Consider the following 27,528-nt stretch of genomic DNA (forward strand, 5'->3'; position numbering starts at 1 on the left):
GCCTTGATTGCATGGGCCAAACAACCTGAAATGAGATGCAGAGGATGTAGCTCACTCAGGTTGCTGCCACCACAATTCATTGGTCTTCCAAAGTCTTGGCCAGAGATGAAGCTAGAGCTAACATCAGCTAGGTTAATACACCATGCTATGCTGTAGTTTGCTAAAAAAAATCTTTTGCCAGATAAGCCACAATAGGCTGAATTCACACATCACACTAAGCTCAGACAAGCAATCCATAATATATGAATAAGCATGACATTTGGACCAAATCAAATTAGGTTCGCTAGCCCAAACATAGTTTAGACCAACTGGCACACTGCCATAGCTACTTTGTCTCCTCTTTATCCCTTTTCAAATGCTGTTCATGCCACTCCAGACTCCCCCTGACCAAACTAATTGCAATTGTCACATTGCTTAAAAGAGGAAGAGGTAAAGTGCTGCTGGCTTATTAGGAGGCAGAATGATGTGCCTCTAGTTCACAATCATTGAAATGTAAGGCCTTACAGGCTGAAGTTATGATAAAACATGTATAGTTTATCTGCATACAGCAGCTTAGAATCAAATGCAGATAAACAAAAGGGGTGATGGTTATTGTACTCTGGAGAACATGAAGTTGTTTTGCAATGAGCCCAGACAAGCACAACTAGGGCAGATAAAAGTGCAAGGACAAACAAGCCGCAAGGGCAGCTATGCTGCTAAAGATGGTGGCCTGAATGATAGAAAATGGCTTATTGCCTCTCTTGGGCAATTGGAACATGGTAGCAAATAATGGCTACATTCCAACAAGCTGAATATCCTGGGAGTTTTGGGATGATTAAGGATGCTACCATTATTGGCTTGCTTTCTCCTGGGGGAAGAGCTTTATGAGATAATTAGCTTTGGCAATTTGGCTGAAACAAGTCCATCAAATTATAGGAAAGACTAAGCAATTGCCTTCTGAGGAGGCTTGAAGTATTAGTTGCCGGAAAAGAACAAGAATAGCAAGAAATGAATTGCTGTTTAAATATTTGGGAAAGAATAACCATTTGCTAACACAGTTTAGGAGAGCATGAGTTCAGAAAAGAACATGAATATGTTCAACTAATCAGTTTCCAGAGACCCTTCTCTATGTTCCTATGTCTCCAGTGATTAGATGGGTATCTAAAAGAGATATACTGTAACTGAATACTTTTATGTGCATACACTTATTGATATTTTATAGTGTTTAGCTAGTTTTTGCTAGAGCTATTTGTCTTCTGCAATTCTAGCAAAGCACAGATCCTTTAAATATTTTTTTAAAGAAATTATTCCTCAGACCCTGAATTCTGAGCACAGAACACTTAATGAACATAAACTAGAATGTTGATGTAGTCAGTAATCCAGAACAATGCAACAGTGTCAAAATCATTTCTACGTATTTATCATACTCTTGAATGCCTGAAAATAGTTGCTTGCGAGTAAATGTGTTTTTTTCAAGAAACAGATCTTACCATTGCAGAGTTGCTGGGGTAGAGTGCGGTTTGGATGCTCTATTATTCTCTTTCTCCTCATCTGTTAAGAAAAAAAACTCTATCAAGGGACATTCTTTCAGCTGAGATGCTGAGGCATGAGAAAATTCCACTGTTAGGAATATTCTCAAATTCCCCAGAAGAAACCTTTAATATGCAAATATACTTGAAGATTATGAGAATCAGAATGATTGTTTAACTAAATGCCAGGCTGTACAATCTGATGCCTGTGGGCACCAGTGATCCCATGAATACCTTCTTTGGGACTTAAAAGAAATAAATGTTTACATCACATCGACCCTTCTACATCCTTTCACCATCTTGTGTCATTAAGCTACCCTTCCTGCTTAGAGACTTGAAGCTGGAGAAAAGTTATGGCAGGACTTTATATATATATATAGGAAAATGGACCTTACAAGCTCCACAGAGATGTAGCATCTCTTTTTCATTCTTTATTGCAGTTGTGACTATTTAAACCCAAATACTGGCTGAAAGTCTCATTAGAGTTTGAAGGTTCTATTATACAACAGATCAGTAATTACAATAGACATTTCCTTTCACCTTCCTTCTCTTCTCTTGCTGCACCAGAACAAATCCCAACAATGTTTGGGATTTTAATGTTGTCAATAAGAAATGTTGTTAAAAGCAATGGAAGAAATTGTGGAAGAAAACTTGCTCCTTTTGAAGAATATTTCTGAACATATCTTTGTTCTTAAGAATGGGCAGCCATTCATATATTCAGTGTTGAGGTTCCCATTAAAACTTGATCTATTAAGCCAGAAAAGTCCTTTTCTGTTAAGGGTGTCATTGTGGAGGGCAAATGCAGGACAGCACTGTTCCAATTCATTTTTCAAAGCAGTTGCAATGATGCTATTCTTGGGAACAAGGAATATTTATCAGGGGTTTTTTGCCCAGGAAGAAAACATATTTATGACAATGTTTTCAAGTTTTATTATTGTCTATTATTGTCTACTATTGGACTAGCATATAAACAGTTGGACAATGAGGAATATGATCAAGTGGAGGCTGAATGACAGACCAATAGCCTGAGTCTGTGGGATCAACCCTTTTTTTAGAAGATAAAGAGTGAGGTGAGCAACCCTTGCTGGCAAATGCCATGTGGATCAGGTGGGCTGGTTTGGGGAAGTATTTGTCCTCCTCCTGAGACTTACCAATTCTAAGGATGCATCTTGATGAACAATAAGTAGTCCTTCCTCGGGGCAATTCTATGATGAGAGACATGGCACTGAAGTAGAACAATGCTGTTACCTGGTACTGATTGATGTATCTGATTCCTTTCCCTCATGGACGGTTTTTCTTTCCCATTCACAGACATTGAGGAGACAAGAGTAGTCACAACTGGTTGAGGCTTTTGCATTAATCCCTTTTAAATGGGAACTATCCAGGCTCAATTTTTTACAGAGGCCAATGCCTGCAACTTGAGTCTGTGAGCTAGGATTGCTATGAAACCAGTGATATCACAAAGGCTAGGAGATTGACATCAGGTCAATAGATATGAGTTAAAGTGCACTGAACTATTTCCTCGGTAGTTTTTTTAAAAATATATTTTACTGATTTTTTTAACATAGTCACCTTAATATTTGGTAAACAGCATGTTGACTGGGTTTACATTTAAAAATAATCCATAACAATTCCATAATCCACATAGTAGCTTTCTTTGATTTTCTCTTCTTCCAGTAATATTCTCTTTAACCAACCTTAAATTAGTACATGTCTTTTGATAGATAAGAATTGAATGTAAACATTTTTCTAATATTTAACAACCACATCAATATAAAGCTTCTTTTCTAAGTGATCATCTTAATTACCTCATCATAAATCCTGTTTTCAAAGTTCTTATTTAGATTTTTCCCCACAATGTTCAAAACATTCTTACCAGTTAAGATTTTCTCAGTTAATTACACTTAAGTATTACATCTTTTTCCTCATATAAGCCATCCGAACAGTTTTACATTTCTCATATCTTTAAAAAAAAGAAAAAAAGAAGAAGAAAGAAGGAAATAATATACTACTTTAAAAAATATCCCTCTTAAGCTAAAATACATTTATATCCAAAAAAATTATATTCTTTTTAACCATATTCAAACAAATGTTTAATCTTTAAATATTCCATCTAATAAACCCAATCATCTAATCTTTTGAGTCTGTTCAGAGCATTCTTATCAATTGAGATTTTCTCAAGATCAATTACACTTAAATATCTAAAACATTTCCCTCATATAAACCATTCCAATATTTTTATATTTTTCATATAGTAAAAATAAAACAAACACATTTTTTAAAAAGAATACTATGTTACTTGAGGGGCCTATCCCTCAAGTAAAATACATTTATATCTAGAATTTTTACATTTTTTAACCATATTCAAACAAATGTTTAGTCTTTAAATATTCCATCTGATAGGGCCCATCATCTAATTTCTTAATTCTAACTTTAGCCTTTTTTTTCACCAAACATCTTTCCTAATCAGTATGCTCCACTGGACCAAAAAGTCTTCCCATAGTCTTGTGGATGTTGTTCTAGGTACAGGAGACAAATCCAGTAAAATGTTTTTTTGGGAGGCTTTCACCCCTTTGTATTCATTGAAAATCCTTTTTTTCTTTCTGTCTTAATATGTCTTATAATTTTTTGTCTCTCATGTTCTTGTAATTCTCCTGACAGCTCTATAATCCATTTTGTCTAATCCTTTTTCTTGTTCTCAGACTTATTTTGCAATCTTGAAGTGTAGTTATTTTTTCCATGTCCGATATTTCCTGCAAGGTTTTCTCCACCTGGGTTAAGTTATAATTCCTTCTATTGTTGGGTTCCTTCTTTAAATTTCTTTCCTCTGGTTTATGTTCAATTGTCTGCTTTATCTGATTGCTCTCTATTTTTATTTTCTGAGAGGTTTTTGTTGTAGGGTTAAATTGAGGATGTGTTCATTTAAATTTTCAAAGTTGTTTTTAATTTCCTTGTGGTTTGAAATCATTGTCATTTGAGTTAGTTGCAACATAGCATACACTACCTCTTAGAAAGTATTTGTTTTTCTTATATGTTCTTTCTGCAGGTCTCTGAGGTTCCATGATAGCCAAAAATCAAAATTTTTCTTTCTCTGCAAACAGCTTTAAAGTCACAATTCAATAAATATTTATAATCTAGGAAGGTCAAATTTTCCTAAAGTTTATAGTTCCTGCCGTGTAAATAGCCCAAAATGTTTTCTTTTTGTTGCAGCTGTTCTCTGTTTAGTTAAGACATTGAAGGTCACAAAAACAAGTTATTTTTTACTGGGCTTTCTATCAATTCCTGTATTAGAGCAACTACAGTTGTATATTTTCATCCACCACTAGATGTCAGCACCCATTCATTTTTTCATTTTTCTAAACAAACAATTACTTTCTTCTGTTTTCATCAATAATCTTTTGGAAAGAAAATCTTATCAAATTCCACCAATTTCAAACTTATCCAGATTTAAATCTTCTATTCATTTCATTTCAATATATTTCTATCCCCCATAAAAGTTTAATTCACCGCTTCCTTCTGTGGGAGTGTGGAGCAAGAATACCCCTCCTTCTCACTTTCGGAGGATTTTTGCTTCTTGGGTTTTTTTCTTTTTTCCAGGACATCAAATATCAAGTAGAAAAGAAAAAAAAATGATATTCTTACCCAGTTCCAAACACGTTGTTTATGAACAAGCTTAAATTAGTGCTTTTTGGCTTTGGCTGCTTGTAGCTTGGGCTAGACTCTGGAGTGAAGCTAGCCTTTCTTTTACTGGTTTCTGGAGGGCTTTCCCTGAATGACCAGATCGACATCCATCTCTCCATGGTCGGCAGGGCTTCCTTCCTTGTTTGTCACCTCTCCGGGGTGACTTTAGGCCCATATAGGGTCCCCAAACAGAAAAGAATCGGCCGTAGGGTGTGGAACCCCATGATCCCTTGGCTACTTGCGCTACTGTGCAAAACTGAAAACTATCTCCTTGGTAGTTTTGATGTCACCTAGGTTAGCCAGTAAACTGAGTCTATTGGCTATTTATGATCAGTGTGCCTGATAAATCACTGAAACAACCAAACAAATCATGAGAAAATAAGCTTGACAGCTGAATCTGTCTAATTATACATTCATTTAAGCTTTTGGCTATTATCATATTCTGTGGGAGAAGCCTTCCAGAAACCAACAGGAAAAAGGCTAGCCTAACTTCAGAGTCTAGCCCAAGCTGCAAGCAACTGAAGTCAAAAGCACTATTTTAAGCTCATTGTAAACAGTGCATTTGAATCTGGGTAACAACATCAATTTTCTCTATCCTATTCATCAACTTTCCTGAAGAAAAAAAAATCCCAAGAAGCAAAAAACCTCCAGAAGTGAAGAAGGGGGATTTTTGCCCCACCCTTTTACTAATGGAAGTGGTGAATTAAACCTTTTATGGAGGACCAAAATGTATTGAAATGAAATGAAATGATTATAAAACCTAAATTAGGATAAGTTTGAAATTACTGAATGGTTAAGATTCTCATTTAAAAAGCAATTTGTTCATTTTGAAAATTTTAAAAATAAACCAGCCCTGACATCTAGTGGTGGATGAAGACTATGACAGCTATGGCTTTCATGCAGGACTTGGCAAAATCTGAAAAAACTAATCTCTACTTGTGATCTTCAAAGCTCTAACAATAGAGAACAGCTGTGACAAAAAAGACAACAATCTGGGCTACAGACAAAGTAAGACTTACAAACTTCAGGGAACAAAAAAAACTTGTTTGAACTTTCTCAATTACAAGTATCTATTTAACTCTGACCCCAAAGCTATTTGCAGAGAAAAGAAAATTTGGATTCTTGGTCATCATGGAAAATCAGAGATTTATAGAAAGAACCTATAAAGAAAGAATAAATACTTTTCAAGAGGAGACATATGATATGTTACAACTAATTCAAATAACAATAATTTCAAACCTCAAAGAAATTCAAAATAACTTTGAAAATATCAACCAAATTCATCTCCAATTTAACTTTACAACAAAAAAATCCCAGGAAACAACAACAAAGAAGGAACAGATAAAACAGACAACTGAATACAAATTTGAGGATAGAGACTTAAAGATGGAACCTAACAAAACAAAGAAGTATGCTTTAACCCAAATGGAAAAAATTTACAAGAAATACTCGATTTGGAAAAGACAACTTATACTTTAACACCACAAAACAAATTTGAGGATAAGAAAAAAGATTGGACAAAATGGATTGCAGAGATGCCAGGAAAAACACTAGAACTTGAGAGACAAAAAATGATAAGAGAAGCAGAGACAAAAAGAAAGAAAATGATTTTCAACAAAAATGAATGGGCAAATACCTCTCACCAAGATATTGTACTTGACTTACCTTTTATATCTACAGTAACACCCACAAGAATATGGAAAGATTCTTTGTTTCAGCAGAATATATTGATTAAGAAACAAAAGAAAAAGGCTAAAGAAAAAGGCTAAAGTGAAAATTAAGAAAATAGACGATGGGGCCTATCACAGAGAATATTTTAAAAAGAAACATCTGTTCGAGCCCCTCAGGTAACATAGTACTTTCTTTTTCTTCTTTCTTTTTATTTTATTTCTTGATATGAGTAATATAAAAGAGTTGGAATGGCTTATATAAAGGAAATGTTTTAGATATTTAAAGGTGATTGACTTTAAGAAAATTACAATGGATTAAAAAATGTTTTGAATAAGAATTAAAAGACTAGAGGACTAGATTAATTAAATGGAATATTTAAAGATTAAATATATTTTTAAATTATGATAAAAAAGAACAAAAAAATGGAAATAAATATGTATTAGCTCATAGGAAATAGGGATTTTAAGTAGCATACTATATTTTTTTATTATTCTTATTCTTTTTTCTTTTTGTAGTCTTATTAATTCCTTAGGTAAAGGTAAAGGTAAAGGTAAAGGTTCCCCCGCACGTGCGTGCTAGTCGTTTCCGACTCTAGGGGCCGGTGCTCATCTCCGTTTCAAAGCCAAAGAGCCAGCGCTTGTCCAAGGACGTCTCCGTGGTCATGTGGCCGGCATGACTAGACGCCAAAGGTGCACGGAACGCTGTTACCTTCCCACCGTAGTGGTCCCTATTTTTCTACTTGCATTTTTTACGTGCTTTCGAACTGCTAGGTTGGCAGAAGCTGGGACGAGTAACAGGCGCTCACTCTGTTACGTGGCACTCGGGATTTGACCCACCAAACTGCCGACCTTCCGATCGACAAGCTCAGCGTCTTAACCCACTGAGCCACCGCGTCCCTTCTATTTATTCCTTAAGAAAGGTAAAAGTATTGGGTTGCCTTACATGAGAAAAAATAGACTTCAATATTTAAATGTAATTAACTTTGAGAAAATCTTAACCAGTAAGAATGTTTTGAACATTGTGGGGAAAACAAATGTAAACAAGAACTGTAAACACAGACAACACATTGTTTACCATATATTAAAGTGATTATGTTAAAAAGTTAATAAAACATACTTTTTTAAAAAAAGAAATTCAAGTTACTATACTACTAGTATTATTATATTTCAATGCCTACATTTTTAAGCCCCAGCATAGCTTTTCTGCATGGGAAAAATAATGTATACAAGCCATACTTACTGTCTTTTATATAAATGAGTCACTATAAAGGAAATGCAACAAAACTTATCACTTTCAAATCACCTAAAATATAATTTTTATGAGTATACCTATTCAGTAGTGAATAATGAAATGACTAGCTCTTGAGAAATTCTGTCCTGGTTAGTTACATTTTGTCCTGTAGTTTAGCCTAAATTCCACATCTATAAGGCTACAGTTCTACATATACAGCTTGGCGGAGGGCATCTGACTAGATGAACTCAGTTGGATTTGGTTCTCAGTAAACATGCACAGTATTGACACTGAACAAATCCCCAAATGAAAGCAAACTTGTTCTTCATTGCATATTGCTGCTTGGGAAATTCATATCATTATACTGAAGAAGCTAAAATAGGACTTTGTTGTGTTATTACTACAACTTCATATTTTAAAATCCTAGTCAAGCTGGTTAAGGTTTTTTAACATTTATATTCTGCCCAGTAAAAATGTCATACTTAATGTAGTAGCAAAATAACTAAGAAAATAAATTATACAGTGAGATAATTATTACAGTCTTGCACTATAATTCAATAGGTTTTTTTCAGAACAGGAAAATGTTCATTAATATCTCAAGGTGTAATCCCGAGCTGGAATTATATAGGCTGATGGACCTCTTTGATGGAAACCCATTGTACAGAAAGAATCCCAGATGCCACCTGAAGATGCATAGAATCTTGAGCAGAACGTCCTAGATAAAAATTGCTTTGAGGAGTCAGGTGTAAGTTGTGGGTCGACTACAGTCCCAAATCAAGGATGCCAAAACTCAGATGCCAGAATACATGAAACAAAGGGTTATTGCTCTCTGAACTCATTCTACAGCCCTTTAGACCATATTAGCCATTTAACTGTAGGAAAGAAGGAAAAGGGCTCTTTAAAGGTTTTTCCCCCCATAAAGATTGTTATCTGAGCCTGTGATGGAGTTTAAGCATCTAACCAGCCCTACTTCTATACTTTTGATGAATAGGCTCTATTCCATTCCAATAGTAAAGAGTACCAGCACGGGCCCCACCCTACACAGGTAAATAAGGAAAGACAGAAGAGCATGCTTATCTCCTATGTCTGCCATATATGAGCACTCTTTCTTTGGCCATATTGCTCTAATACTCTCCTTCCCATTCCAATGATACCTCTGAAAGGCAAGTGACAATATAAACCAATCATTCCTCAATCATTCCTGAAGCATTATTCTTCTTAAGGAAATGTTCAACTTTGCCATAATCATACCCACTGCATGCACAAGTAGATCAATATGTTTTGCAGTCTCCAAAACAAAGTTGTTAGCAGAGTCATAACTATCAGACTGTCCTTGTTCTCCATGCAAAAGAGATATAGAGGCATGGTATTCTGGTAGAGCTCTAAAATGTCACCCTGCCTCTTCCATCACACTCCCTCACAGGCTTCTAACTTACCTACCCTGGCCAGGTTGTTTGATACCACACCTGTCAGGGTATTCCATATGGAAGGAGACCCCACAAGGAATCTCCTCTTAAGCAGCCAGCCTTTATGTTGGTCATTAGCAAAGAGTTTCAAGAAAACAATGAAATCATTTAAAATCTGAACTGGAGCCAGCATTGGAATGGTTGTGGAAGGTGGTGAATTGAGAATCAGCTGTTGAGTTGTATAGATGATAAGAACACTCAGCAGGGAATTCTCTTCATAGCAATCCTTCGCAGGAAGATGAACAATTCCCTTGGCAATTAATTTCCTTTGGGCTGCCAGTGAAGAACTTTCATTCAAGTATTCCAATGGGCATTGTTTTGGTCCCAGAAGGGAGATTTAGGCTTCATCTACAAAGCTAGTATCTTAATGGCTTATCTTTAATGTATGTCCCTCTGCCCATATGTACTCAGCTGTCCAATACAAATACAAAATGCTGTTTTTCTGGCTGATACATTTGTCATTTAACTCTTAATTTTTTCCCTGCTTGAAGATGTGGCTTTCCAGATCCATATAGAAACTATAAACTTCAAATCTTTTGTAACAAATGGGAATCTATATATTTCTATAGAAAATAAAGCATACTTACTTTCATCATTAGAAACATTTGCCGGAGATGTGTGGCTGGAATAACGTTTGTTTTCACTTTCACTGAGGCATCTTTCAATCCAACTCTCTGCAAAACAATTTTTTTAAAGTAATTAATCTGTATTTTGCATTTCTGTGTAAAAATTCAGAGAAAAAATGGATTCAGATTGCACTCTACTTAAGCTAATTTTTTTCTTCTGAGCCACAGCTTCTTTTAGTACAAATTAGGAATAAGACTAAGAACATCACAAACATGTGATGTTCATTTAAAGATGTCAGATAAAACCATATCAAATATTTTTCCATTCTGGAAAAAAATAGAATATATGTGCCTTACACTAAAAGATACTATGAGCCAAGGCATTCTAAGATCAATGTAAAATACAACTCGACTGCCTCTGTATCATATTTATCTAGTTTTCTAAAGTATGATAGCAGAGCCATCTTTGTAACGCTGTTTCCCACTCTCCAAGACAAAGTTCTTGTATTCAACTGAGGCAAAAAAGAAAAAGCATAACTTCTTTTCTTCTAGCCTTTACAGTAAAAAATAAAAACACATAACAATATGTAACTCTTTACTAATCCTCATTACCAGCTATCTAAGGCTGTTATTATGAGCCAGCAGTGTGCTGCAGCTGCCAAAAAAGCCAACACAGTGCTAGGCTGCATTAACAGAGGGATAGACTCAAGATCTCGTGAAGTGTTAATACCACTTTACAAAGCCTTGGTAAGGCCACACTTGGAATACTGCATCCAGTTTTGGTCACCATGATGTAAAAAAGATGTTGAGACTCTAGAAAGAGTACAGAGAAGAGCAACAAAGATGATTAGGGGACTGGAGGCTAAAACATATAAAGAATGGTTGCTGGAATTGGGTATGTCTAGTTTAATGAAGAGAAGGACTAGGGGTGACATGATAGCAGTGTTCCAATATCTTAGGGGTTTTCATAAAGAAGGAATCAAGCTATTCTCCAAAGTACCTGAGGGCAGGACAAGAAGCAAGGGATGGAAACTAATCAAGGAGAGAAGCAACCTAGAACTAAGAAGAAATTTCATGACAGAAAAATTAATCAATGAAACAACTTGCCTCCAGAAGTTGTGAATGCTCCAACAGTAAAAGTTTTTAAGAAGAGATTGGACAACCATTTGTCTGAAATGGCAGGGGGTTGGACTAGAAGATCTATAAGGTCCCTTCCAACTCTGTTATTCTATTCTGTTCTGTTCTGTTCTGTTCTGTTCTGTTCTGTTCTGTTCTAATCTAGTTGCTACTGAGTTGTCCAAATGTTAGGACTAGCTATAAGATTTGGCATTCATATACAAATTCCATAGTTACTCAGTAACATATTTGTACTTCTGTCTATAATTTGATAGAAGAATGGAGTACCATGTAAATGGCATTTAATTCAAAGCATAAGGCACAAAATTTTTCAAGTGTTCTTTTGATCACATGATAACATCTCTTGTATAACATCCATTCATTTGCATATCTTCACACGCTGGAAACCAAACTTCTGAAATCAGAACTTTGAGCAATTTTTAACTCTGCGGATGTTGTTTGATACCATTTACTTATTATTCTTGCATGCTACCATTCCTCTAACAAGCTCAAGGGAGTGAATGGTTTTCCTGCTGCCATTTCAAATATGTCAGATTTCTACCCTGACTTTTATCTAGGAGCATTAGAAATAATGCATAATGCTTCTTCCTCTCTTTTTGTCCCACAAAGCAACTATATGGGGTCGGATTAGCTGTGAGTGATTGGCCCAAAGTCACAAAGACAGCTTCCCCTGCTGAGATAAACAAGAACTTGGCTCTCCCCATTCCTAATCCAATACTTTAAGCAACACTGAGCTTATCTTGGGCATAGGAAAGGAATGAGGAAGCTATTAAGTAAAAGGTAAAGGAATCCCTGCAGATTTTACTCCATTAGTCATTGCCGACTACAGCGGGCGGTGCTCATCTCCATTTCAAGGCCACTGAGCTACCACTGTCCAAAGACATTTCCGCAGTCATGTGGCCAGAAAAACATCACAGAGCATTATTACCTTCCCACCAAAGTGGTACCTATTTATCTACTCACATTTGCATGCTTTCAAACTGCTAGGTTGGCAGTGTTCTGTACCAGCCTGCTACCGGCCCTGCAGAAAAGGCAGGGACAACCCCTTTTACAAGAAGGCAAGAGTCTGGAACTAAGCCTGCCAAATTTATGGATACAAAAGCAAACAGAACAAGACACGAACCATGAAACAGGAGCTATTCAAGTGGTTGCCTTCAGCAAACCAGCCCTCCCACGCATTCCCCTTTTATACAGTTCAGGGCGTGGCTTCTCTCTGCCTCCTTCTGAGGTGCCCCATTGCCTTCCTCTGTTTATTCCTGATTGACTGCCTCCTGCGTCGGGCGTTCTTGAACAGGGCCAGCTGTGGGTCATCTTCATCCACGCTCTCAGGCTCACACAGCTGGGTCTGCGTCATGACCAGGTGGGAGGGGCCTGGCTGAGGGCTCTGTGGAGCCTCAATATTATTCTCAGCAAGCTCTTCAACACCCCCCTCCTCCTCCTCTGAGTCGTCCGACCCAACTGCCGAACCCACAGGCTGACCCTGAATCACAACAGGCAGGAGCTGGGGCAAGGACGGGAGCTCACCCCATCAGGTGGCACTCGGGCCTTGAATCTAGGCTGCTGGCTTTCCAGCCGACAAGCCCAACATCTTAACTGATCAGCCACTTGGCCACCCTGAGAAGAATTTTTAAAAAGGTAACTCAGCCCTGAGAAAGAGGAAAGGGTAAGAAAGAAACTCAGAATAGCCCTGAGTTGATTTTGTTTAGAGCAGACAGACAGAAACCTGAACACCCAAGCTCCTGTTTTTCTGCTTTATTACAATAAAAGGCATTTCTGAAATCTCTGCAATGGTTGTTTTCTGACCCATCCTACTTAGGAGGGTGGCCATCAATCTTATAGTCAATCCAGTATCTGTCCTAGTCTAATGTTCTAAGCGAACCTTCCTCAACCTGTCACCCTCCAAACTGAAGACCACTGGTTTAGAGAATTAGATTGGACTAGGAAAAGACAAGTCCTGTATATTTAAAAACAGAAAAAGAAAACTACTATAAGTTGCAGTCTAATAATAATGAAGGGCAGGTTGAAAAAGGCTGCTCTGTTGCATGCAGAGTTCTAAATCACTGAGGAGACTCCACAAATAGAGGAAAATTAGTCCTCCCCCTTTGAAAGTTTGCTATCTGAATCGTGAAAAGATGCAAATGAGAGAGAAAACATCCTTTTTTTAAAGAGAGAGAGAGAGAGAGAGAGAGAGAGAGAGAGAGAGAGAGAGAGAGAGAGAGAAAGAGAGAGAGAGAGAAAATATCCATTGTTTACCTCACAATAGAATAAAATCTTCCAGCTAAGAGAAGGATCTATGCCAGTGTTTTTCAATCTTGGGAACTTTAAGATGTGTGGACTTCAACTCCCAGAATTCTCCAGCCAGCTATGTTGAAATTCAAACACATTTTAGATTTCCCAAGGTTGAAAAACACTGGTCTATACTCTGCATGGGCTAAAAGTTTGGGCAGCGGGAATTCCATTTTCCAATCCAACAATTCAATCAGGCTTTAATGGGGTGGTAAGGGGTACAAAGAAAAAAAAAGCAAACATATGTGTCTTTATGCTTGTAGAGCACATGCTTTATTTATCCATCTTTCTCAAAATGTACTGTAAATACTTTTAGGCTTCAGTCAACAGCTGTTCATATATAGACAAATAGTCAAGCAACATCCCTGCACCCGACAAAACCTGCACTGTAAAAAGAATCAGATTAAAAAAAAACTTATAGCTGATGAAAATGCAAAACTTTCATATTTAGTTTTCAGAGGACTTACAAGAAACCTAACTAAGTCCTAACCTAACTCTTTCCCTAACCACCTCTACGTATCTTGGCTTGTCATTATTTGCTTTTATTTATTGTTCTGCTTAGATTTGTTTGAGCAGTTTCTTTTAGGGCAGACATGTCAAACACAAGGCCCGGGGGCCGGATCTGGCCCGCGAAGTGGTTTCATGTGGCCTGTGAAGCCATCCTGGAAACAGTGAGGGAACGGCCCCCACTGCCTTGGCCCTGGCCCAGAGACCCTCCTTCTGCCAGAGACCCTCAGATCTGTCCCACTCCTGCCCAGGCCCCCATAGGCACCCTTGATGCGAACGATGTAGAGCTGGCCACGCCCACCCAGTAGGCCATATGCACTCTAGCCACGCCCACCCAGTAGGCCACGCCCACCCTGGCCAGACCCACCCGGTCCCCTGAGGGCAACCGCAATGCTAATGCGGCCCTCAATGAAATTGAGTTTGACACCCCTGTCATAGATACTTAGGACTCTGGACAGCTCACTGTGAAACTAGTTATGGCTAGCATACTTAGAATCAAGAATTTACCTTTTTTTCCCCCAAAGGAAGATAATCCTGAATTTAAGATGATCCCTCTTCCCCGAAGTATGAAGCCACACCCACAAATCCTATCCCCAGTCCAGTTTCCCCAATTTATCAGTCTATATTTCAAATCTATTTGAAATTAATCCTAGATACTTTCCATGTCACTGTGTGTGTGTGTGTGGGGGGGTTTTCCCATGTTTTTCATACATATATAACATTGACAGAAGCCACAGGGAAAAGAGAAAAAATGAGCAGGGCTAGGATTTAAAAAAGAAAGAATGAATAACAACTGGTTGAAATTAATTCCCTGTAAAACAAGGTGCCATTATACTTGCATAGTGAAACCATTCTCAAGCAAAGCATTTTTTATAACACATACAAGCATACAAGTTCAGATTTCCAAAAGGAAGGAAGGAAGGAAGGAAGGAAGGAAGGAAGGAAGGAAGGAAGGAAGGAAGGAAGGAAGGAATGAAGGAAGGAAGGAAGGAAGGAAGACACAATTTTGAGATTTTAATGAGAAGCCCTATAGAATTGACATTAAATATGACAGCTTGCCTTATGTAGCACACTGAGGCAGGAGAGGAAAAAGCACTAACTGCCATTGCTGCTGCTTCCCTGAGAGAAAGATACAGAAAGATATGCATGGAGTCTCATGAGGAAATAATATCTGCTTTTTAAAACAACCTACTCTATTCTGGAAATATATGACACCCTCCCATTACATAGATATGTGGGGGAATGGATAACAATCCTAATTTTCCTTTTGATATTCTCTAAGATTTGTATTCTCTCTTTTTCAGAGACTAATTCCCATAGTCCTTTTTACGTATGGATGGTTGGGGAATCTGTCATTGGAACCAATGACTCCTGAAGGGCTGGGTTAGGGTCAGATCTTACAACACTTGGAAAACGTTCCAGCAGGGGCTCTGAGTACCATCAAGATGACCTTAAATCTAAGCTTATGAAATGAAGGGGGTGGGCATTTGAAAGGATACATGAAGACTGACAATGAACTCAGTTTTAGACTCAATGGCTACAGCAAGCACTTTTATGTCCCCAAATGTGAGCCAGTGTCAGGAGGCAATCTGGAGGATGGATGCAGCTGCTTCTTTGGAATTTTATTAGAGTGATAGGTGAGATCTGCCAGATGAATTACAGTTTATAGAGAGATTGCTTGGAATAGTGGAAACTGTAGCTTATTCTGGAGCTGTTGGCTATGGCAGAACTGGAGAATTTCCCAATCTTCTTAAATACAACCTTCATACTTTGCAGGTTGTTATGGGAGGGAAATACCTATTAATTTAAGAATTGTAAGGGTTCCTGATCTTAGAGCTCCACATGTACAGAACTAGAAGAAAACATGTTCTCCACATGTTTTCTTAGAATCTTCATCTGGGAGAAGCTTAGGAAGTTGTAGTAGATGTTTAGGGAGCTTTCTATTGAAGTAAGAGTTTTAAAAGGGATGTGTATGGGAAGTGGAAGAGGTGTACCGGCAAGAAGCTGATTTCTTCAGAAAGACAGGCTAAAGTGCAAAAGGGGCTTACAACAGGCTTGCAAGGGAAACCAAAAGCAGCATAAAAGGATGGTTGAGTTAGTAGCAAAAAAGAAGAAGAAGGAAAGGCTGGTCTGCTTCTAGGACCAGGTGGTAAATAACAGATGATGAGGAGAGGGCAGGGCTTCTCAATTCCTACTTTATTTAATTTTCTCCCTAAAACAGGGGTGTCAAACTCAATTTCATTGAGGGCCGCATCAGCATTGCGGTTGCCCTCAGGGGGCCGGGTGGGTATGGCCAGGGTGGGCGTGGCCTACTGGGTGGGTGTGGCTAGAGTGTGTATAGCCTACTGGGTGGGTGTGGCCAGCTCTATATTGTTCGCATCCAGGGTGCCTATGGGGGCCTGGGCAGGAGTGGGACAGAGCTGAGGGTCTCTGGCAGAAGGAGGGTCTCTGGGCCAGGGCCAAGGCAGTGGAGGCCATTCCCTCACTGTTTCCAGGATGGCTTCGCGGGCCTCATGAAACCACTTCACGGGCCGGATCCGGCCCCCGGGCCTTGTGTTTGACATGTCTGTTTTAATGTATGCAAACAGGTTGTTATTAACTTGTCTGCTTGCTAGAAATACAGCCAGTTTGGAAGGCAAAGCTTTATATGAAACCGAGCAAGCTTCTATGTCTTTCTTTGCCATACTGTCTAGTAATGCTATCCATTTGTCTTTATTGTCCCTAAATATTTGCTGTTTCTCAACAGATGTCTGCAATGATGTTCAAATAGGGAATGATGAAAGCAGCATTGTGCCATCCAATATTCAAGCTCTGATTCTTTTGTACATGTATAAACATGGTGCACACATGAATAAAAAGTATGGAGCTTGCATCCTGACAATGGTATATTTTTCCTTATTTTTATGAATGTATCAGAGCCTGCAGGATATTGCGACTTTTAGTTAATTGAAAGACAGAAATTAAATGCATAAGGAAAGTATGCATTTTAGCTAAGAGATGAATTGTTAAGAATATGACAACAGGATAGCAGCACATGGTCGCAACTTGTCACTTCCTCTATCAGACCACCTCGACTCAAATACATGTTTCCCTGAGCTACTGTAAAAATTCAGGGAAATATAAAATTCCTTCAGAGAGCTGCTGAAATATGTGGTGGTCAACCTTGTAAGGTCCAAAAAAAAGCACATCCAGGAGTACTAGCTTCAGCTTTACGGTAAGGTTATATTACCAGAATCTTGCAAGTCTGAAACTACCTCTCTCTCCCTCCTACTCCAAGAAACTGGGGGAGGGTCCCTTCTGTGATGTTTGCCATATCCCCATTTCTTCTGTGGTCTCAGCTGCCTCTTATCTGATCGTTCCCTAGTCTGCAGCTCTCCCTTCTATCTCCCAAGGTCATTCTCACATACCATTTTGTCCACACCAAGCTCCAAAGCACCATTTCTCATTTTGTATCCAAGCTCTACACGCTTCTATTTGGTACTGTTCAACAACAACAAAAATAAGTAAAAAACAATCTTCAATTAGATCAAGTAAATGAACAAAAAAAATACTGATCATGTTTAAAAATTAAAAATAAAAGAATACGAAGTTCATTTTGTGGTTAAAAATGAATTGATGTATGTTACTTAATTTAGAGCTCATCCAATTTCCCAAAGGTTTGGGTACGGTAGGTCATATAAAGATAATAAAATAATAAGTTTAAATGATCTAATGAAATAGCATTATGCTAGGCACTTCTAGCCCCAAACTCAATGAAACAACATCTTGATTGCTCTTCTCAGTTCTAAAAGAATCACTTGACAGTGAGATGGGCAGCATATAAATTTAATAAATAAATAAATAAAATAATAAAAAAATGAGTGGGCCATCTAGACCTTGAGTGACAGACTATTGGAGAATGAAATATCATTTTGAATTCTCATCTTCTCTAACATTTCAAGGAAAGAGATCTGAACAATTGTTCCATGGTTAGATCAAACAGAGCAGGTGAGCCCTGTTTGAAGAAGACATTCCCATGGATAACATGGATTCAAGCCACATAGGTCAAAACCAGCAGTTTGAATTGTACTTGAAAACATGTGGGCAAGCAGTGCAGCATCTGCCAAAAAGATGTAACTTTTTAAAAATATATAATTTTATTAAAAACAGAAGGGAAAATAGATAATGACAAGAGCTGACAATGGCTAAGAGGAGGAAATTTGAAAAAAGAGGCAGAGGGCTAATTTTGACTGCACAATATCATGCGGCTTAGAACAAGTACATGCAAAACCAAAATTGAGAAGCAACAACAGATACGTTTACGTTTACGTTTTATTTAATTTATATACCGCCCTTCTCCCTAGGGACTCAGGGCGGTTCACAGGGCATATAAATAACAATACAATACAATACAAAAGTTAAAACAAAGATTAAATCAGTGCCCAATTAAAAACAATAATACTATTCTAAAACAACAATTTAAAACCCAACTCCCCCGTCAGGCCAGACCAGCTAGCATGTGCTGTCTCTGAAAAGAAGCTGAAGAAACAACGGATCACCTGGTTAACTGCTGCAAGAAGATCACACAGACTGACTACAACACCGCATGACCAAGTAACAATGGTGCATTGGAACATCTACAAGAAATACCATTTTCCTGCAAGCAAAAACTAGTGAGACCATAAAATAGAGAATGTCATAGAAAATGGAGACACTAAAGTGCTCTGGTATTTTAGAATTCAAACTGACAAATACCCCTATCACATAACACCCCAGACTTAACAATTGTCAATAAGAAAGACAAAAAACCTCTGGATAGTGGACGTGGCAGTACCTGGAGACAGCAGGATAGAAGAGAAAGAAATGGAGAAGATAAAATACAAAGACCTGCAAATAGAAATAGAACAACTGTGGCAAAAGAAAGCAAAGATAGTACCAGTAGTAATTGGTGCCTTAGGTGCAAGCCCAGAACAACTGGAATATAAATGGCATCAGCACTGACAAAATTACCATCAGTCAATTGCAAAAGGCAGCTTTATTTTGAACAGCTTACATATCCAACAAGGAAATATTTTGCTTTATTCTGTATTAGTAAGCTGAATTTCAATGTTCTTCTCTTTTAATTATAATTTTTGGTTCCTTCTAGTTTCCTCTACTGTCCACTTGAAGCACTTGTGGGCTATCTGAAGTCCTCTCCTTGTCTGGAAACAATGATCTACTTGCCAACTCTTCATTCTATTGCAGTTATTGACTCCACTTTTTGTAGAGCCATCTTCAGTCTGCCATTTCTTCCTGGAAGTCAGTATGGGTGTAACATCGTTGAAATAACTTTCAACCATCACCATGTGGATGCAGAACTACTACAAAATTACGATCCAGACTTTTAATGTTTGAAGGCAGACAGAAAGCAATCCCAGACAATGACTTTGAACACTACCAAGAAATCCACCCAGAAGAACGAATTCTGCCTATCCAGGTGCAGATGGCAGCCATCCACAAGAGCAACCAAAGCAGTTTCAGTTCCATGCCAAGATCTGAAATCTGATTGAAACTAATCTAGATAACTTGCTTCATCTAAGATCCTTTATAATTTCAGTGCCTTCCCCCCAAGATAAACAAGAAGATGGACAGAGTGATGGCTTCTTCAAAGGTGCATCAATACATCCTTCAAAGCTGGGGATACAACTTCCTTCTTCAAAGAAGGCTTACCACTTGCAAGCTTTACAATTCTTCCTTAGCCACTCAAGGAAGCCAGATGGAACATGACTTCAGCCTTCAATCCAAATCATCAGAGCTCACAATATCAGCAACATTAGAAGAATCCCCAATTCATTCTGCAAAATGTTGTTCTAGTTACCCTACATGCCCTGACAATCTGGAAACTAAATCAGAAAAAAATGACTAATTTTTGTTCAAACAATTTTTTTTTGCAAAGATATCACAGAGGCTAAAGAAAGATTGTTCTGCTTATCCATCCTTAATAGGGAAAGCTGCTTAAACAGTTTCATTGATTTTATCTTCACAAGGTAACTCACTCCAGATCTTTATCCTGGGGACATGAAAATTGAAATATCCTAGTAATAAGTCTCAGTTCAGTAAAGAAAGCAAATGGTTAGGTGATTGCTACTACTATTGGTTTGTTTCTCAGTCTAATAACAAATCCTGATGACAATTATTGCATGAATAGTAGAAAATAGTAGTGAGTCCAAGTGGGTAATTGGCAAGTCTTCATGGGAAGAATGTGGAGGAAGATAACTCAATTCATACTTTAATGCACGCTTCTCTGATTTGAAATATGTAAACTAATATATGGTGATGTTTTCATTGAATGTTTCTTAATTTTGCAATCAAAAGTTGTGAAATATGTGTTTATATTAAAGAAGGACTCACAAAAATCTATATACAGGTAATCCATAGGTGAGCCTAAGTGAAACATTTCTTAACTGAGTTTTGCCCCAATTTATGACTTTTCTTGCCACAGTTGTTAAATGAATTATTGTAGTTATTAAGTTAGTAGCATGGCTGTAAAGCGAACCTGGCTTCCCCATTGACTTTGCTTATCAGAAGATCACAAAAGCGGATCACATGATCCCAGGACACTGCAACTGTCAAAAATCTGAACCAGTTACCAAGCATCTGAATTTTGATGACATCATCATGGGGATGCTGCAATGGCCGTGCGAAAAATGGTCATAAGTCACTTTTTTTAACTGCTGTTGCAAGTTTGAATGGTCACTAAATGAACTGTTGTAAGTTGAGGACTACCTGTATTCATGAAAGAAATGCATGGAAAAACACATGACAGAGAAATTTGCTTATATGGGAAAAAAATGCATACAGCCTGGGTATATCAGAAGCATACACAAAATGATGTATGCAAGATGGTGAGAAACTTTTAAAATCAACTGCAAGCCTAAAAAAACAATGACTAGAAGAATTAAAAAAATATAGGAATAACGAAGGAAACCTTTGCTCTGCCCTTCTGTGGCACCGTAAATGAGCTGCCCCCTTTTCTTCTTTGTAGAGGTGACCCACCATCCTATCTGCCTCTATGCAATAAGCAGAAAAGAAGGCAGTTTAGCCCAACTTGTATTCAGCACAGCAACAAACCTATTCTTGTGCTTGTCTCTAGGCTCAGAGGGATGGTTGTGCCAGACAGCAAATTTTGTCACAAAAGGACAACAAATAGAAGGGCGGGATATAAATGGGATTAAAATAAAATTTAAAAAAATACTTATAGGAATTTCTATTTCAAGTACCTGGGTTGACTGGGGCCTTGAGACATCACTGTATTTTCCGCATCTGTTACTCAATAAAAATGCATTGCTATTGGTGTTGTATAGCTACACAATGGCTTATCACACAAAGCATCTGTCATCTGGATATGTTCCATCTTTTCTAGGAAACCTACAGTTTCTCCATCTTTTATACATATACATATACATATACATATACATATACATATACATATACATATACATATACATATACATATACATATACATATACATATACATATACATATACGTATACGTATACGTATATGTATATATGTCTATATATAAAGAATTAAAGTGCAAACTACCCATCTTTTGTTCAAATTCTCCCCTCCAACATTCAGTGTCCTTTGGAAAGATCCTGTGCTAACATTTCTTTAACTATGGGGCTCGTTTTTTCTCCGAGGGAAGTGCAAGACAGCCTAGAAAACAGAAAAAAGGAAAGAAGAGAATCTTCTTACGCTTTTGCCTTAGACTTAACAAAACAAGCATCTAGTCTTGAATAATCCTTGCCACTGAATGCAAGTTGCTCAATAGATGGTTTGTGTACTGAGCTCAGGGTGGAAATGATCCAACAAAGAGAGAGCGCTTGAGAGGTGACCAGACTGTGCCACTCATCTGATTAAAATTCAGCTCCCTAAATTGCCACCCAGCACCAAAAGAATTTTGCTGCTTTTATGCCCTACCATTTTTATTTTAAAATTCAGATTATGAGAGGCCTATGTATGATTTTGGCTGCATGGAAGATAAGTAAGAGTCAGTGTTTGCAGAGCCTGGACACACAACTGTCAGCCAAAACTTTGCCATTAATGGAACCCCCACTTCTCTTTTGTTATTCAAAACCATTTATTGTTGTTGGGTTTTTAGAGCAATTTTGAATGGACCATTCTGAAGGACACTGCCCATCCAGATATAGGCATCTTGATGAAAATAATGAAATAACATAATCTGGTCAAGTACATGGACCTATTCTTATTGCTTTTGGAGAAAAATCATAGCAATTACTAATGTTTAGATGTATGTAGCTGGTTCTTGATAAAACTTAATAAAACTAGCAGCTGTGGAAAATTGTTGTAAGAGCAAATTTCAAACAAAACTACCCTCCCTTTGAATTTTTAAAATGGTTTGAACCAGGTATAACATTGAATCAAGTACAGCGAACAAACGGAAATTATAGAATTGACTTCCCAGAATCTCTTCTGGTGGAAACCTCTCTTTCTGTGATGGTAATGTATCAAAGGAAGAACTGTTTTTTTAAAAAAAGAATATCTCTAGCTCAAGGTTGAACAGTGGAGTCCTTGGCGCTCTCTGAGCCTAGTCGTTACATTACCTGACTAGGTAACATTATCAGTGCCAGTGAGTGTTCATTTTTCTTGTCTCCTCCAGCAACACCTTAGTTGTCTGCACTATAGTGAATGTTTCAACTTTTATTATTGCTCCCAGGATAGTAAACTAGGCCTGTTTCAACCCAGACCCAGTTGTCTCCTTATGTTCTCACACAGCAATGGCGTTCAGATCCTTTTCCAGAATTAAACACTGCTAAGACACTTGGGCAGTTTTACTTCTGGAACTGTAGGATATGTAGTCATTCCCACTTCCTAATATTCTCTTCTACTTAGCATTTTCACAATTGCACCAAGTACAGTCAGAGTACAGTTTGTTGTTTCTCTTACCCAGCAAGTGCTCAGGATTTATTTATTTTTGTTACAGATGAAAAGTACTTGGAAGTAACTAGATTTATTTTGTCTTTTGTTCCCCTCTTTGGCTAGTTAAAGGAATTATTGCACAGAATATGGGAAGAAGGAGGTGAAAAATAGGGACACTTACCCAGCACTGTAAAGCTGCAGAAGATAAGAAAGACACAGCAAGTGACTATATGAAAGGGCCATAAATTGAACCGTTCCAAGTGCACACATTGGCTATAGCATGAAATGTAAGTTTTGGAATCATAGCTTAACTTTGAACTACTGATTATGTGTTAAAGCAGCACTCTTATAGATTTAATGGATTTACTATATATATAATTTTATCTATTTTAAATTGTGTGATTATTAAGGTGTGCTGGTAATTTTGGTTTTACTTTTTATTGTGGTTGGCCACTTTCTGCCTTTCCAGATGAAGAGGTATACAAAGTTAAATAAATACAATTGAATTCATAATCCTAAACAGAAATTAAATTTCGTCCAAAAGGAAGCCCACAAAATTCCAAATCTTATTTTCTGCCCTGCAAAATACTGACTCGGGACTGGGAAGAAGAGGTGGGCATTTATTTTAAGAAAGCTGAACTGGGAGTGGGCTCCACAAGGAGATGCGTGTAAAAATAGTGAGGGCTTCACTCATTCACTTTCCCCAGCAACTTTTTTTTTAAAATCCTGGATGCCCTTACTTAGTGGCCTATTTTAAACAGTTTAATGGCTAAACAGAAAAAAACCCAACTTTTTAGGGAGAGGTGTGATTACATCCTCTTAATTTTTTCTTCTGTCTTCAGCAAAATAGTACTTTCAGAAAAACAAGATTAGATCATTTATTTATTTATTTATTTATTTATTTATTTATTTATTTATTTATTTATTTATTTATTTATTTATTATTTCCTACCTTTACAGCCTTTGAACTGTGGTGCTGAAGAAGACTCCTGCGAGTCCCTTGGACTGCAAGGCGATCAAACTGGTCAGTCCTAGAGGAGATCAACCCTGACTGCTCTTTAGAAGGCCAGATCTTGAAGCTAAAACTCAAATACTTTGGCCACCTAATGAGAAGGAAGGACTCACTGGAGAAGAGCCTAATGCTGGGAAAGGTTGAGGGCAAGAGAAGAAGGGGATGACAGAGAATGAGGTGGCTGGATGGAGTCACTGAAGCAGTAGGCGTGAGCTTAAATGGACTCCAGAAGATGGTAGAGGACTAAAAGGCCTGGAGGAATGTTGTCCATGGGGTCATGATGGGTCAGACACGACTCTCAGCTAACAACAACAACCTTTACTATTTTTACAAATAGTAAAATATATCCAGCACACCTTCCTCCTTCTATTTTCCCCACAACAACCCTGTGAGGTGGGTTGGCTGAGAGAGAGTGACTGGCCCATAGTCACCCAGCTGACTTTCTTGGCTAAGGTGGGACTTGAACTTACCTTGACTTCTAGCCTTGTGCCTATGTAATATAGATTACATCTTACATAATATAGATTCATTAAATATTTGTTAAAAATACTTCTTGTAACAAAATACTATCATTTTCCACCACCCCTTTTAAAGATTATTTATATAATGTACAAAACTATTTTGTTTTAGCCGCTGTGCTGACAATGCATTCTGGGAATACATAACATCATCCATTATATTGTCCAATTTGGAAGAGAAGTAAGCTGAAGGTACTGATATAACAAAGAGATTCTCACTACAGCAATTTTTATCAAACAAAATATAATGCCCTTGCACACCCACAGATCCTCCCAAATATTGAAAAACTGATTGCCATCCTCAATTGTTGCACTTATCCCAGTTATACTGCATTTGCCCTTATCTTTCCGTTCAACCACAAAACATCCATTATACCAGCTTTCAGCCCAATAGACAGTTTACTCAGCTGCTCTAAATTTTACGGTCAAATGCAATGGTGTAGTCTATTTCAGTTACAGTTAAATACAGGCAAATGGAAAGACAAGCGGAAATAGTCAGACAATGAACAAAACTTTGTTGTTCATACGAATATGAGGCGTTTTTTTGTTAAAATAAATGCAGTATATTGCATTAAGCAACAGTCTTATTCATGCATTCATTCAATAATAGCCCATAAGTGAGTCTCTTAAAGAAGTATTGCAATAGCTTTGTGACCGGGTTTGGCTTCATGGAAGAGAATTATGAACAAAAAGTTCATGTCCTTGGTATCTGGATCGCCTAAATGTGGAACTTGAATTGCTAGACAAGTCAGCCAAAATATTGTGTTGGAGCCATTTTTCCATCCAGACATATGGAGGGATGGTGGTGTGTGTGTGTGTGTGTGGAAATGTTATTTGCAATTAAATGCTCTTGTACAACAGGATGAAAACAGGAAACGGTTCTGCAATAAAATATTGGAGTTAGAGTGCTCCTGTTTGTGATATTCCCATTTCATTTTTTTTGTCTTCATAGTCACACCAGAACTTCCGAAGTGTTCAGTTTTCATGGAGCTATATTGAAGGAAGAGCAATGTATCTCCTTCTATGTATTTTCCTTAGAATTTTTTTTCAGGTTTTCCTCAGCTTACTGTTGTCTATCTTTTGCTTTTGGATGCTGAACTTTTGGCTACATAGGATATGACACTCAAACTGAGATTATTATAGAATAGATCAATCTTCACAGTCATGGTATGCTTTAGAGATGTCTCAGCCACAACCGTCTCAAACTCTTTGAGCATAGTAGTATTAATATGCTTGATGGCACCACATTGGGGAATTTTCTCTTCAAGCTTTTGGATGGTTGAAAGTAATACAATAAAAAGTAGTATATTGCTGAATGTCAAACAAGAGTTGAAAGAAAGGTGGCCAAGTTTATATAACATTTTAAGTTAAAATGTGCTGCATAGCCTGTAGTTCAGATTGTTAGGGAATCTAGCCATTGCCTAAGCTCCACCACGTGTTTATTGGACCCGTGCCCTTCCTGGCTGGTTTATGCGGCTTGGGAGGGGACACGAGGCTGGCTCCAGGCAGTGATATCTGCATCTTTGAGTGAGGGTAGTTTCCCCACCATCTTGAAGGAGGCAGTGGTGAGACCTCTCCTCAAGAAGCCTGCCTTGGACCCAGCTGTGTTAAACAACTTTCGTCTGGTCTCCAACCTTCGCTTTCTTGTGAAAGTTGTTGAGAGCGTGGTGGCGCATCAGCTCCCTCTGGTCCTGGATGAAGCTGATTATCTAGACCCGTACCAATCGGGTTTCAGGCCCGGGTACAGCACGGAGACGGCATTGGTCGCTCTGGTGAATGATTTCTGGAGGGCTCGGGACAGGGGATATTCCTCTGTCCTAGTCCTATTAGACCTCTCAGCGGCTTTTGATACCATCGACCTTGGTATCCTGCTGTGGCGTCTCAGGGGATTGGGAGTGGGAGGCATGGTTCTTCAGTGGTTCTCCTCCTATCTCCTGGGACGCTCGCAGTCGGTGTTGCAGGGGGGCAGAGATCGGCCTCGAGGCCTCTCGTTTGCGGAGTTCCTCAGGGGTCGGTCCTCTCGCCTCTCCTGTTCAACATCTATATGAAGCCGCTGGGTGAGATCATTCGTGGTTTTGGAGTTGGGTATCATCAGTATGCTGATGATACCCAGCTTTTTATTTCAACCCCAAACCACCCAAGTGATGCCCTCGACATGATGTCCCGTTGCCTGGAGGCGGTTCGGGTCTGGATGGGGAGGAACAGGCTTCGGCTCAACCCTGACAAGACTGAGTGGCTGTGCGTACCGGCATCTTGGGAAACTCATAGTATTCCATCTCTTTCTATGGGGGGGTGAGTCATTACCCCCCATAGATAGGGCCCGCAACTTGGGAGTCCTCCTAGACTCACAGCTTTCTTTAGTAGATCATATAGTAAATGTGACTAGGGGGGCCTTCGCCCAGGTTCGCCTGGTGCGCCAGTTGCGGCCCTATCTAGGCCAGGATGCCCTGCGTATGGTCACTCATGTGCTCATGACCTCTCAGTTAGACTACTGCAACGCTCTCTACATGGGGCTGCCCTTGAGGACCACTTGGAGGCTCCAACTGGTGCAGAATGCAGCTGCGAGAGTCATGTTGGGAGTCTCCCGATACTCCCGTGTTACACCTTTGCTCCGTGAGCTGCATTGGCTCCCAGTTGTCTTCCGGGTGAGATTCAAGGTGCTGGTAATGACCTTTAAAGCCCTACATGGCATGGGTCCGGAGTACCTTAGGGAGCACCTGCGGCCGGCATCAACTTCCCTCCGCCCAGTGCGCTCCCACAGAGAGGGCCTCCTCAGGGTGCCACCGGTCAGAGAATGCCGACTGGTGACCCCCCAGGGGGAGGGCCTTCTCTGTGGGTGTGCCAGATTTGTGGAACTGTTTACTGGTTGAGCTCCGGATGGCTCCCGACCTTCACTCCTTCCGACGTGATCTAAAGACCTATTTGTTTGAACAAGCCGGCCTGGTTTGATGGGTTTGGGTTTTATTATTGTTTTTAATGTATTGTAATTTATTGTTGTATTGCATAAGGCATTATGTTTAATCTTTTCTTAATTTTTGTATCTT

At 38.6% G+C, this 27,528-nt stretch overlaps 1 protein-coding gene across 1 annotated transcript in view; it reads right to left on the reverse strand.

Annotated features, from left to right (window-relative positions):
- Positions 1 to 27,528, reverse strand: part of RFX4 (regulatory factor X4) — a gene marked incomplete at both ends in the record, with an annotated part of 88,161 nt that overhangs the window by 45,569 nt on the left and 15,064 nt on the right. Inside the window, 2 exons of the mRNA XM_083365628.1 lie at positions 1,470 to 1,530; positions 10,144 to 10,230. Of these exons, the coding sequence (XP_083221754.1) occupies positions 1,470 to 1,530; positions 10,144 to 10,230 (148 nt within the window). The remainder of the gene's footprint in view (positions 1 to 1,469; positions 1,531 to 10,143; positions 10,231 to 27,528) is intronic.

The sequence above is a fragment of the Vipera ursinii genome (assembly GCF_947247035.1).
Source record: "Vipera ursinii genome assembly, chromosome: 6".
NCBI classification, from domain to species: domain Eukaryota; kingdom Metazoa; phylum Chordata; class Lepidosauria; order Squamata; family Viperidae; genus Vipera; species Vipera ursinii.